This window comes from Vicia villosa, linkage group LG3, assembly GCF_029867415.1.
Source record: "Vicia villosa cultivar HV-30 ecotype Madison, WI linkage group LG3, Vvil1.0, whole genome shotgun sequence".
NCBI classification, from domain to species: domain Eukaryota; kingdom Viridiplantae; phylum Streptophyta; class Magnoliopsida; order Fabales; family Fabaceae; genus Vicia; species Vicia villosa.
In genome coordinates, this window is record NC_081182.1 from 93,878,089 (window position 1) to 93,893,466 (window position 15,378).

The window sequence follows — 15,378 nt, forward strand, 5'->3', positions numbered from 1 at the left end:
TTTAATAAATTGAAACTATATTAATAATTATTAGAAAGAAATGAAAAATATATAACATTCATCTAACAAGATAACAAAAAATATATATTTAAGAATTGAAGTAGCAAAAATATTATAAAAATAATAATTTTAAAATAGAACTATAGATTAACTGATATGACATTTTATTTTAATATTTTAATAATATAAAATAAAAACATTTTTTAAATTTTTATATTATATTTTTTAATTTTTTAATTCTTATATAATTCACTAACCTTATTAATCATCCAAAACTCATATTATTAGGTCTATTTAACATTAATATTATAGCAATAACTATCATATTACTATGTCTTTCATATTGTAGTTATTTTTGGAAAAGTTATATCTCATGAGAAGTTATACCAAGCCATCAATATTTTAATCAAAGGAGTATTATTATTTTTGAGTAACAGTGAATTGGTCATTGCTCCATAAATGATCTTTCTTAGTGCCTAAATAATTGGCATTCAATCCATTCATTATAATAATAAATAAATAATTAGAGTAATATTTTCATCTCCCCTAACCCATGATAAACTCCTTCATTTTTTTAAAAGTTATCACTATTCTTCGGATAACCTCATTATTTTATTTCATTCTAACCACACATCAATGTTAAATTTTTTGATAAAATTTAATCATCTACTACAATATCGGATCAAAGGATTAGTCCCTGAAGTTAACTAATGTTTTTTTCTATTATTATTTTTCAATAATTCATTTTACCATTTAGTTTTTCTTTTTTAGTGATTACATTATTATTAAAAAATGTAATTATTTATCACGGACTAATATGTACTATATATAATTAATCAATAATCATGTAATTTTTTTTTTAACGTTCCACTATTATCTCTCTGCTATATATTTCTTCATGCTAGCATAAGAATTAAACTTTTGAATGTTAGGTTGAGACTATTTTAAGGTCATATATTCATCTTCATTTTCTCTTATATTTTGTTTTCATTTCATTAAAAAAATATATTATATCATAATAAAACTTCGGTAATATTCTTTTCATCTTACTGTCACGCTGTTTCCTTTTCAATCTATGTTTTATTTTTTTACAATTAATATTTTTTTTATTAAAAATCTGATTAACAAATTATTAAAAGCAAATTATACAAACTTACCCGTGCATCGCACGGGCAAACTACTAGTAATTTAAATAGACCTAATTTATACAATGAGAATTTAGGTTACCGTGTAAATTGAAGATTGCTTTCGGCAAGGTGGAGCATAGTAGCAGGTGGTCAATCTCACAAGGTTTTTCTTACTCTACTATTTTTATCTATTGTTATATCACCATAATAGAAGTAGGTTTCAACATAATTCAGCAACTCTCTATAATTCTATCATGATATTTATTATTTCTTTATATAATATTGAGTATATTTTTAGAAGCACCATGCAATTCTATACGATCAAATTTTTAAGAGAAAAGTAAAAACCATGGTGTCACCGATGAGATAAATAGAATTCTCCAGAATTTTTATTAGTAGCAGCTATATATCGCTGAGGCAATTTTTAAGAAAAACAACTACTAGCTCCTACTTTTATTTATAATTAAAACTTAGGGAGTAGTTTTTATTTATTAAAAGTACCAAGTTACTAAAGTATTTTTATAACCAAATCATATGTTAGTAATTTTTGTTTAGGTATAAAATAGAAACAGAACCGCAGTTCATTATAAATAAAAATGTTATTTAACATGTACAAAATTAATCCCAACACTTAAAGTGTTAGTTTAGTAGTACAAAATTAATCGTAAAACTTCAAATTCTCAAATTCAAAATTAATATTTAATTTTAATGTTTTTTCGTCTTGTTATTAGATTGTAGTATTTTTTTGAATAAATTATTTGTTGTTTTTAAAAAAATCATGTCATTGCTTGCTTGTACATCATGTAATTTTTTAAATTTATATGATTCAAAAACGCTAATTTTCAATATTGTATGTTGTCAAATTTATAAGATGACCTCAAATAAAGATAAAATGGAAGGAATCAATTTTAAATGGCCAGATGATCTTGAGTATGAAAAGATTTTTTGTGAGCCTTGTATCAAGTTCAATCGAAAGAATAGACGTGTATCCTTTAAATGGAAAGAGATTAACCAAGAGTTTGAAGCTGCTGTCAAACGAAAATGTCTAGTAAAGACCTTGAAGAATAAGTTTGATACAATGAAGAAAGACTGGCGCATTTGGAGGTTTCTGAAGTTTGGTGAAACTGGCTTAGGATGGGATCATGTTATAGGAAAGCTTAGTTGTTCAGATGATTGGTGGGATAAAAAAATTAAGGTTAGTTTGTTTATTAAGTACTTCTAGTTAATTTTGAAAATTCTAGTAACTCACGATCGATGTCGTGTCGGATGTTATGACATCCACTTCAGAACTGATTATAAAATTTATGTAGAAAGTAAACAAAAACAGTAAAGAACACAGATGATTGTTTACCCAGTTCAGTTCAACCAACATACTTTGGGGGGTACCAAGCCAGGGAGAAAATCCACTATAAGCAGTATTAATTCAGAGCTAAACTCTCATGTTTACAACTCTTCACTTAAGACCTATTTAATGCAATTTCAATCTAGTGCTAGACCTGAGTTCCTACTCACCCCCCCTCAATCAGAGCAGTGATAACAACAACGACAAATAAAACAGAATGAAGACACACTTCAAACAAATCTTGATCTTGCTTCAAAGCTTCAATCACGAGACACAACACTCATGCTTAAAAGCTTAAAGTGACAAAACAATTACAACTCAAAAACACCATATTCCAATACAATCATCAAAGAGAGAATTGCTTGGATTACAAGAAAACACTAACACAAACACACGTGAAAACACACATATAATTCTTCACGCTCAAAACCTCTTCCTTTGAAAGTAGGATTAACAATCTTCTTATAGGTAGCAGCACTTGGGCCTTGGGCCTTCCAAACATAAATTAGAGTTAACTAAGTTAACCTAATTTCCACATCATCAGGGTGTTCACACATAAGCTGTAGACGAGATTTTTTAGCGCAAATCATACAACACAAAATATATAATTTCCTAAATTGTAGCCTGAGATAAATAAGGAAACATAACAACTAAAATATAACAGCTACTGCTGTCAGAAACTGATGTCATGACATCGAGTATGACATCCAACACAAACCTGTATTAGCTCAACCATACAATTCTGCACAATACTAGTGTGTCATGACATTATTCAAGACATCACAAAATGCAGCCAATTTAAAAACATCTACAAACTCCCCCTTTGGCAAATTTTGGCTAAAACAACCTGTCACCACATTATCAGAGAATCTTTGCAGCAGAAAAACACACAGCACACAACCAGACAACCACACTTGCAGGAATAGCTAATACAACTACAGCTACCATCAAGCAATCATCAAGTATACTATACTAGCACACCAATGCATGACTACACTACATAGTTATACTACTGCTATAACTACCATATCATATCATCACATATACCATCATGCATACAATCACACAAGCAGATCAACACTTCCATCATACCATCACACACACGAACCAATTCTTCCTCATGCAGCAACACTACTAACTACAAAAATAAACTGCATAAGTAGGCCTTCAGAATACAACTTCATTCAATCAGTACCACAAAAAAATTGTTGTCCAGGGGTGACCTTGACCTACACTACTCCCCCTTTGTGCCAAAGCAACCAAAATGTACAGGTCAGGATTAAACAAAAATGTACTGAACATATTAAAATAAAATAAAAACATCACCAGAAACAGCTGCTTCAGTCTTCAGACTCAGAGCTGCTGAGTTCAGCATCTGTAGTATCTTCCTCAATGCCATCATCAGGACTGGCTTCTTTCTCAACTTCTCTGTATGCATCTGATTCATCTTCCTTAGCATGCTCAGTATCTTCTTCCATCTCAAGCCTGTGAATAAGCTTTTCTAGAGTCAATTTTCTGGACTCCAGCTCTTGTCATGTTTCCTTGAGAGTGGCGATTACTGTAGCTTTCCTTGTTGAAGCTTTTTCCTTGGATGTCCCAGCGGATGTCATGACAATGTCAGAGACATGGGTTCCTTGGAACAGTTTGTAATGAAAAGATAGAGCATTGTCCCGCTTGCACACACTGTCATTGTCATGCAGGATGCTAGGATACTGATTCAGGATTATCCCACTCAGAAGAGATGGAAAAGCAATCGGGCCCTTTACACTGTAACTGCCAGCATGTTTCATAGTCTGTTCAAAAATATAAGAACCATAGTCAAACCTGGTTTTGGTTCCCACAGTATAAATGAATCTTCCAAGAACAGTTGAAATTGTTGACTTATGATTTGTTGGCACCCAGTTAGCAGCTCCAATTTTATGCAACATTGCATACTTCACACTCAGCTTCCCAGTTGACAGTTTTTCCTTCAAAGGCCAGTTCTTGATCTGTTTGGCCGTTATCACCTGACATACTTAGTTTTCAGTCACTTCAAGCTCATGCTGAGCTTCATCTGATCTTCCCAGGTAATTGTTGATCACAGATGAAGAAAAAGTGACACATTTTCCTCGAACAAAAACCTTCCTAAACTCCTTTGATTTACAGTCCGCGTAATCTTCAGAGAGGTTGACCATGAATTCCTTCACTAGGATCTCATATCACTTAGAGAAAATGGACACAATCTTCATTAATCCAGCATGGTGGATCAACTCCGTTACTTCCTTACACTCCAACACATTCTTTGCAAGTTCCCTTTCTAGGGCCAACCTTTTTTTGGAACACATACTTCCACCTGTTCACATTTGAGGGTAAGTGAAAGGATATATTATCAATGGGAACATCTGGAACACTTGCAGCCAGCTTGCTGAAAGAGGGTTTCTTCATGCGGGGGATGTCTGGGACATTGCTTGGGACATCATAATCAGTCTCATTAAGAAAAACAACCTTCCTCTTCTTAGGCATAACTTTGCTCCAAGGTTTTGTGGGCCCACAGGTTGTGCTTTTGGGCACAGCCTTCCTTTTGACAGGACTTCCAACCATATTCTTCTTCTTGACAAGACTATTCACAACAATTTTCTTCTTAGGATAACTATGCATGACTCCCTTCCCTTTCCTTCTTGTCACAAGTCTCGTGGCTATGCTTGGACTAACAGAGGTAATCCGCTCATCATCAGACATGTTGTCAACCTCCACAACACACTCAATAACACTTGTACCAGAAGCACCTGTACCACCACCAACATTACCAACATCACCATCACATCCTTCAGCATCAGTATTATTGACTTTGTCAGGAACATTGTCAGGGACATGGTCAGGGACATTGTCATCATCTTCAGAAACATCTTCAGTCTCCTTCAGAGTACTACCATCTTGATTCACACCGAAATCTTTTGGAGGATCAGGAATTATAGAGTTCAGAGGGACGGATATCCCAGGGACTTGATGTTGTTCATCCAAGATACGACTGACAATTTTAGCAATGGCATTGTGAACATACCTTGATCCTTCCTTGGTTAAATCCTCATGAGGAGTGGACGATGAAGACTTTGTTGCCTTGGAACGAACACATTCCTTAGGTCTCCTTGGATGAGAGGTCCGAGGTTTCTTGATCGTCAGATCATCAGAGCTAACCATCCTTAATGGAGTAACATCAAGAAATTGATTAGGCTTAACCGGTTCAGTTCTTGGAATGCGTCAGGACCATCAGTGGAGGATATCATCTTGGGAGAGGAATAGTCTGATTGTTATGACATCTTGAAGGATTTGCTAAAAATTCTTGAGACACAATTGTGAGGAGTGAGAGAGCAGTTCAAGAGCAAATTTGAGTTGTTGAGGACAATAGAGTAGAGAGCGGTATTTTGGTGTGATGGAGAAATAAGGGGGAACTTGATATAGTAATCAATTGGGGAATATTTCAAATATTGACTAATTAAAAACCCCAAAATATATTCCCTAAATAGAATTAATTGTTATAATTCTTCATGGAGGCAAAAGCCTATCTCTCCCTTTAACTCTTCAACTTGATTTACATCTAAGCCCTTTGTGAAAATATTAGCAACCTCTAGATCAGTGGTCATATGTTTCAATGTAATATTTTTTCCTCCATAAAATCTTTGATGAAGAGATGTCTAATGATGTTACAGAATAATGTTACGACGTTCTCTTTGACATTATGCTTAGAAAAACTTTGTTGTATCCACCTTAATTGAGACCAGTCTAAGTCTTTCTTATGAATCAAACCAATCATCAGATTTACAGCCTCATTTGTGACAAGGAAGATCATGCTCTCCTTGTTTTCTTGATTTCCCAAGTTGATTTGTGACACATTTGTTCTCATATTCCATGCTTTTGAAGCTTGGTCTATTGTCAGTGGCTCCTCTTTTGGGTGAGATACTTGATCTATGGATAGCCTGGTGAGTTCTGAGTCCACTATAAGACTAGACATATCTCCTTCACATAGACTTCTTATTATGGTCTTTTCATACATAACAAGACTAACCATCACAAACCTCCTAGATACCAGTTCCCATGCTTTGCTTCCCTTGAACAGGCATAGTTCCTTTTTCATGTCTCTAGTCCAAATGTCATTAAGAAGAACCATCATTGTCTTCTTTAGATCAAGGTTGTGAATACTCCAGGTAGTTGCATATGAGACAACTTCTGGTAGTTGGTTCCCAATAATAATCTCCTTATGGAGAACATTACCAATACTGAAAGATGAACCTTTACCAATTCAAGAGGAATCTTTTATCTTAGTGCACACACTTGATTCTTTAGCATATTCTGATGTTAAGGCATCTGTTTTGACATTCTCACACCCCATTGAGATAGTAGTCTCACCTTCTTCCAGAGCATCACTCTTTATTGTTGTGTTCCTGCTTATAGCAGGGTTGAACTCCTCTTTTTTGGGACCTTCATCTTGTTTAGGTCTCATTCTTTTAGAGCTTCCTGTTTTACTTATGGACTTCTTTTCATTTATGCCATAAATTGAGTGTTCAATGTAAACATATAACTTACGCTGGGGTGGATCTATTTTGGCCAGATTTTTCTGTTGAGGGATATTCCTTCCGGTAGGTGCACGAGTTTCAAGACATGTGGACCTCAAGTGACTTATCTTGTCACATTGGTAGCATCTCTTGACTGAGAGAGATGTACCCTTTTCTTGATGTCTTTCCAGATGTTGGAGCCTTTGATTTGAAATCTTTTGCTTTATTTTATTAGGAATGACTCTTACCTCTGACTTGTTGATATTTATGGCTTGATTACTTCTCATTGTTGCCTGTTTGTTAGATCTTGTGTTTAACAACCTTCTGTCTAGGGTAACAATTTTTTACAGGAGACTTACTCTTTCTTCTTGTAGAAGTGCATGAGCATTCTTGTACTCCACTATTCTTCTACTCAGTCTTTCATTCCTTAGCCAAGTCTTAGAGTATCCATCAGCAAGTTCACTAATGGTGAGATCTCCAACATAAGACTCATAATCATATTCATCCATTTCTTCAACAGGAACTTCTGGTTTGACAAGTCTTTCTTGATGATTATCCTCAATTTCTTCTTTCCCCATAGAACATGTAGTGGAGTACTTTGAGGTTTTAGGCTCCTATAAGTAGCAATTATCCTTAGATCTAGATCCCTTCATGACTTCCTCATTTTCTCCATTGGTGACAACACATCCTTCTTTAGTGAATCTGACATTGAACCCTTAATCACATAGTTGACTGATACTAATAAGATTTGCAGTTAGTCCTTTTACCAGCAAGACATTGTCCAGATTAGGGACACCAGGACCTTTTAACTTTCCAACACCTATGATTTCCCTTTTTGCTCCATCACCAAGGATCACATACTTAGTGGAATGAGGTTTGATATCCACCAAGAGGTTCTTCATTCCAGACATATGCTTTGAACAACCACTATCAAGATACCAGTCTTCTTTGGTTGATACTTTTAGAGAGATGCGGGCTATTAGAGAAACACTCTTGGCCATACATTGTTGATACTTGACGGGAGTGACCTGTTTGAGTTTGGCTTGATGAGTGTTATTAGGGTATCCAAATAGTCTGAAACAAAATGGCATTATGTGTCCAAATTTTCCACAATAGTAACACCTCCATCTCTGAAGCTTCCTCTTTATCAGGTTCACGCTTCTGTTTTTGTGATGTTGTGACATTGATCTTGACATCTGATTTGACATGCGAGCTTCGTGATTTGACCTTAAAATGACATCTGATTTGCCCCCAAATCCTATTCCAGACGTGTCTCCTGATCTCTGTCCAACCTGCAGAATTTCATTGAGTGAGTCTATAGTTGTAAGATGCTCTTTCTGCTTAGTTTCTAACTCCTTTATGAACTTCTTTTGCTTCTCCACTTGTTTACAAAATTCAGCACTCCTGACACATAGATCTTTATATGAGGCTGCAAGCTCATCAAACATCAATTCATCCTCATTGGAGTCATCATCAGATGCACATACACTCGTTAGTGCTGTGATGTGTTTTGCAGTTTCCTCTTCAGACTCACTCTCAGAATCTCCATCAGACCAAGTGACAGAGAGCCCTTTCTTTTTCTCCTTGAGGAAGGTGGGGCATTCAGTTATAATGTGGCCATAGCCTTCACATCCATGGCACTGAATCCCTTTGCCTTGGTTAGTCTTTTCTTCAAATTTAGATCTTCTACTGGAGTCATACGACTTGCTGTTGTCAGAGGGAGTGTTCTTGACATTTAGTATGGATTTATGATCTATTCTTTTAAAAAACTTGTTGAATTGTCTTCCAAGCATGGCTATGGCTTCTGATAGATTCTCATCACTTCCACCATTGATTTCTTTTGAGTCTTCTTCAGTGTTAGATACAAAAGCTATGCTCTTGTTCTTCTTTTCAACATTGTCACTTATACTCATCTCAAATGTTTGGAGGGAACCAATGAGTTCATCTACCCTCATTTTGCTAATATCCTGAGCTTCTTCCATTGCAGTAACCTTCATTGCAAATCTCTTAGGTAGTGATATGAGAATCTTTCTTACCAGCTTTTCTTCAGACATTTTTTCTCCTAAAGCTCCCGAGGAATTGGCAATTTCAAGAATATTCATGTAAAAATCATGAATGGTCTCATCCTCTTTCATCCTGAGATTTTCAAACTTAGTAGTTAACATCTGAAGTCTAGACAACTTCACCTTGGATGTGCCTTCATGAGTTGTTTTGAGAATATCCCACATATCTTTGGCCAGATCACAATGCTGCACAAGTCTGAATATATTCTTGTCTATTCCATTGAACAACGCATTTAGAGCCTTGGAGTTTCACAAAGCTAGTTCTTCCTCATTCTTGCTCCATTCTTCTTCGGGTATTAACACAGTTATTCCATATTTGTCTTTCTTCATAGGATGTTCCCATCCTTTGCTCACAGCTCTCCAGGCCTTGATGTCCACACACTTCAGAAACGGCTACCATACGAGATTTCCAGTATTCATAGTCAGATCCATCCAGAATGGGTGGTCTATTCCCAAAAACAATTACATCATTGTCCATATTACCAGAATTTATTGTCCCTAGATCTCACCCAGAAATAAACAGACAGGGTGCCTGCTCTGATGCCAATTGAAAATTCTAGTAACTCACGATCGATGTCGTGTCGTATGTTATGACATCCACTTTAGAACTGATTATAAAATTTATGCAGAAAGTAAACAAAATAGTAAAGAACACAGATGATTGTTTACCCAGTTCGGTTCAACCAACCTACACTGGGGGCTATCAAGCCTGGGAGGAAATCCACTATAAGTAGTATTAATTCAGAGCTAAACTCCCCCGTTTACAACTCTTCACTTAAGACCTACCCAATGCAATTTCAGTCTAGTGCTAGACCTGAGTTCCCACTCACTCCCCCTCAATCAAAGCAATGATAACAACAACTACAAATAAAATAGAATGAAGACACACTTCAAACAAATCTTGATCTCGCTTCAAAGCTTCAATCAAGAGACTCAGCACTCATGCTTAAAATCTTAGAGTGACAAAACAATTACAACTCAAAAACACCCTATTCCAATACAATTATCAAAGAGACAAATGCTTGGATTACAAGAAAACACTAACACAAACACACGTGAAAACACACACATAATTCTTCACGCTCAAAACCTCTGCCTCTGAAAGTAGGATTAGCAATCTTCTTATAGGCAACAACACTTGGGCCTTCCAAACATAAATTAGGGTTAACTAAGTTAACCTAATTTCCACATCATCAGGGTTTTCACACATAAGTTGTAGACGAGATTTTTTAGCACAAATCATACAGCACAAAATATATAGTTTCCTAAATTGTAGCCTGAGATAAATAAGGAAACATAACAGCTAAAATATAAAAGCTACTGCTGTCACAAACTGATGTCATGACATCGAGCATGACATCCAACACAAACCTATATTAGCTCAATATATCCAACAAATCTCAACGTAACATAATGACGAAATCCAACAAAGGATAAACAACAAGAAACAAGACATAAGCAAGTAATCCAACATCCCCCCGAGTGCTACGTATCAGAGCATCGACACACCGACTCGAGCTATAAGGCACAAGACTACTCCTCGTCATTACCTGCACGTTACCAACGGAGGGTAACATTCAAACAGAAGGGGTGAGATATCATTCATTATAAAGAAATGTATGATAACATTCAAAGCTGAGAAATAATCATACATTGGTCACCACTTCTCGGTACATATCACATACTACAATTCACATTACTCAACGTCTTACCAACAACAAATATATCAAGTTCATTTAAGGTACACATTGTCAATTATCACATATGATCAACGAAACAACCATCACCTCAACACAAGTTAACATCTATGTCATGCACACACAAACATCCAATTACAACTCAACATGCAACTACACTTATGCTACTCGAACAATGCAAATGCATGTGGTACCATTGGAGTAAACTCCCGTCTCAAACAGTTTCCATTGGGTCGTCTCAAACAAATGCCACAAGGGCCGTCTCAAACATTTTCCACAAGGGCCGTCTCAAACAATGCAATGAATGTGACTCAATGATGCACATTAACAATCACACTTAAACGACATAATCGACTCGAACAACTTAGTCCACTTAAACGCCATGATCAACTTAAACGACATAATCAATTTTGAAAATCCAACGTCAACAACAATCCAATTCAAGAATAAGAGTCCAAAAGAGTTTCCAAAGATATTCATAGCATATACCAAGGGAAGACATTAATTAGAGCTTCACGAAGGTTCAAACGGCATATAGAAAGGAGTTACAGTTCAAAAGATACAGCATTTCAAAGTTTGAACAAGTTTTGTGAAACAGGGTCCTCTTAGCGGCCCACTAGCACGCTTATGCCCCTAAAGTTCCTTCACCTCGCTTCAAGCGACGCTTGGCAGAAACTTTTACGAAACAGGTTCCGCTTAGAGGACTAGTTTCGCTTAGCGAACCTTCTTTTTATTTCAAAAATTGCCAACATCCGCTTAGCGGAAGCGCGATTTTGCAGAACCCCAACAGACGGAACATAACTGCGCAACCTCACTTCCAACACTCAAAATCATTACTAAACAGCAATTAAACATGTATAAGCAATAAATCTATCATTATCCATAATCAAACATCAATTAAAACACATTTCCAAATCAAGATTCATGCATTTTGTTCACAAACCCTAAGTTCTACACACAAATTCCATGGATACAATCATACAATCAAATCCCACCCAAAACATCATCATACATCCCCTTAGCATGAAAGAATCCCACCCTTACCTTGGGTTTAGATTGAAGCCAACTCTATAAACTTCAATCTCTCTTCTTTCTATTCTATTCACTCTCCTCTTCTATTCCCAAATTGTGAAAATGAGCTTCTAACTTCTAATCCCTTAAAACCCTAGTTTTAGTTAAACCTTACTATCCTTTTAATTACTAATGGGCCTTAAATAACACCCTACTCTTACTAATGCTAACTTAAGCCCAATAACTAAAAGCTTCTCTAACTTATATTATTTAGTACTAAAACCCAACAAGTAGCACAAACATCTCATAAGCATACAATTATCACATAATTAATTAAATAAAACACATAACACAATACGACATAGTTAAATAAAATACGCAAACTAAAAACGGGCGTTACAACTCTCCCCCACTTAGAATATTTCCGTCCTCGAAAATTACCTCAGACAAACAACTCGGGATACGACTCGTGCATCTTGCTCTCCAATTCCCACGTCAAACTCTCTCTGGTAGCACCCGACCAAACAACCTTCACCAAAGCAATCTCTTTGCCTCCAAGCGTCTTCGTCTCGCGGTCCTCAATCCTTATAGACATAGTCTCCACCGTGAGATTATCCCGCACTTGCACATCATCCATATGGATCACATGCGAAGGATCCGAAACATACTTCCGAAGTTGCGACACATGAAACACGTCATGCAAATTCGAAAGATTAGGTGGAAACCCCACCCGATACGCCACATTACCAACCTTCTCTGAAATCTGATATGGTCCAATAAAACGAGGATTGAGCGTCTTCGACTTCAAGGCTCTCCCCACACCAGTCACCGGCGTAACTCTCAAGAATACATGATCACCAGCTTGAAATTCCAAATACTTCCTTCTCTTGTCATGGTAACTCTTATGCCTACTTTGCAAAGTCTTCATCTTTTCACGAATCAACTTAACCTTCTCGGTAGTCTCTCGAATAATCTCTGGTCCAAGTACTACACTCTCACCCGATTCATGCCAACACAATAGAGTCCTACACCTCCGACCATACAACGCTTTAAACGGTGCCACTCCAATACTCAAATGGTAACTATTGTTGTATGTGAACTCGACCAATGAAAGATAAGTATCCCACGTACCTCCTTGCTCAAGAACACAAGCTCTCAACAAATCCTCTAAAGACTAAATCATCCTCTCCGATTTGACCATCTGTCTGAGGATGATACGCCGAACTCAACCTCAATTTAGAACCTAATGCCTCTTTCAAACTCTTCCAAAAATCTGAAGTGAACCTCGGATCTCTATCCGAAACAATACACAAAGGAACACCATGCAACTTCACAATCACACGGACATAAATCTCTGCCAACCTCGAAACTAAATATGTGATGTTAATAGGTATGAAATGAGCCGAATTCATAAGCCTATCAACAATCACCCAAATTGAATCATGTCCTCTCACGGTTCTCGGAAAACCCGTCACAAAGTCCATAGAAATTATATCCCATTTCCATTCCGGAACTTCCAACGGTTGCATTAATCCAGCAGGCTTCTGATGTTCAACTTTCGATTTCTGATAAGTTAAACAAGCGTACACAAACTGAGCTATGTCTCGCTTCATTCCAGGCCACCAAAACAAGTTCTTCAAGTCTTGATACATCTTTGTAGCTCCTGGATGAATACTCAAACTAATTCTATGACCTTCCTCCAGAATAGCCCTTTTTAAATCTACGTCATCAGGAATACAAATCCGATTACGGAACCTTAACACACCGTGCACATCCAAATTGAAATCACCATTCACAACCTGATCGATCCCAACCATCGAATTAACCAATTTCACATCTAACTTCTGAGCTTCTCTGATACCCAATCGAACACTCATAGGGGTCACTTCACATACCAAATTCATATCTCTGAATTGCTCAATCAATTCTAATTCTTTAACCATCATTGCCGACATATGCAAAGTCTTACGACTCAAGGCATCGGCGACTACATTAGCTTTTCCTGGATGATAGTTCATGCCGAAATCATAGTCCTTCAACCGCTCTAACCACCTTCGTTGTCTCATATTCAATTCCTTCTGATCAAACAAATACTTTAAGCTCTTATGGTCACTAAACACTTCAAATCTAGAACCTTAAAGATAATGCCTCCAAAGCTTCAAAACAAACACAACAGCAACAAGTTCTAAATCATGCGTAGGATAGTTCTTCTCATGAACTCTTAACTGCCTCGACGCATAAGCAACAACTTTACCATTCTGCATGAGCACACCTCCTAAACCCATCTTAGAAGCATCATAATAAACCACAAACGATGCTTCCGGATTAGGCAATATCAAAATCAGTGCCGACGTCAACCTTTTCTTCAACTTGGTAAAACTCTCTTCACAAGAAACATCCCACACAAAAGCCTTACCCTTACACGTCAAATTAGTCAACGGAAGTGCTAACTTAGAGAAACCTTCAATGAACCTTCTATAATAGCCAGCTAATCCCATAAAGCTTCGAATCTCGGTATCTGACTTAGGCGTTTCCCATCTCAACACGGCATCGACTTTAGACGGATCCATGGCAATACCATCACCAGAAATGACATGACCGAGAAAACTAACTTCTTTCAACCAAAACTCACACTTGGACAACTTAGCATATAACTTCTTCTCTTTCAAGACTTGCAATACCAACTTCAAATTCTCAACATGATGTGATTTTGATTTAGAGTAAATCAAAATATCATCAATGAACACCACCACAAAAGGATCCAGGTACTCGTGAAAGATACGGTTCATGTACTCCATAAATACTCCAGGTGCATTAGTAACACCAAAGGGCATCACGGAATACTCATAATGTCCATAACGTGTTCTGAAAGCCGTCTTCTGCATATCCTCATCTTTCACCTTAATCTGATGGTAATCCGACCTCAAATCAATCTTACTAAACACACGAGCACCAACCAATTGATCCATCAAGTCATCAATTCTTGGAAGTGGATACTTGTTCTTGATTGTCACCTTATTCAACCAACGATAATCAATACAAAGTCTCATACTTCCATCTTTCTTCTTAACCAGCAACACTGGAGCTCCCCACGGCGACACACTAGGTCTCACAAACCTCTTCTCGAGCAATTCTTCCAACTACTTCTTCAATTCAGACAATTCATATGCAAACATCCTGTACGGTGCCATAGACACGGGTCTAGTACCAGGTACAAGATCAATAGAGAACTCAACTTCTCTCTCAGGCGGCACATCAGGAATTTCATCAGGGAAAACTTCAAGAAATCCGCACACCACCTTCAACTCTTCTATTATAGCTTGATTCTCAACAGACATTGAAGCAACCAAAGAAAACACTTGAATATCTTCTTTCATCAACACACGCATCTTTCTGGCTGACAACAACTCAACACCTTCTTCTTCAGGAGAAGAAAACCTGACAGACTTATCATAGAAATTGATGTGAACACGGTTATGCTCTAACTAGTTCATCCCCAAGATCACATCCAAACCTCTCAATGGCAAGCAAACAAAATCAAAAAGAAAGTCTCTGTCGAAAATAGACACGAGACACTTTAAACACACAAGAGAAGTAATCACCGAACCC

General features: G+C 36.8%; 1 protein-coding gene across 1 annotated transcript; it reads right to left on the reverse strand.

Annotated features, from left to right (window-relative positions):
* Nucleotides 1-4,731: 4,731 nt before the first annotated feature.
* On the reverse strand, nt 4,732-5,646 carry LOC131658585 (uncharacterized). Its single transcript, XM_058927864.1, has one exon. It carries the CDS (start codon nt 5,644-5,646, stop codon nt 4,732-4,734), a length of 915 nt encoding a protein of 304 aa, XP_058783847.1.
* Between the last annotated feature and the right edge of the window lie 9,732 nt (nt 5,647-15,378).

What these genes read in the sequence shown, in the direction of transcription:
- LOC131658585 (XM_058927864.1), bottom strand. Translation starts at nt 5,646, where the DNA reads ATGGTTAGCTCTGATGATCTGACGATCAAGAAACCTCGGACCTCTCAT.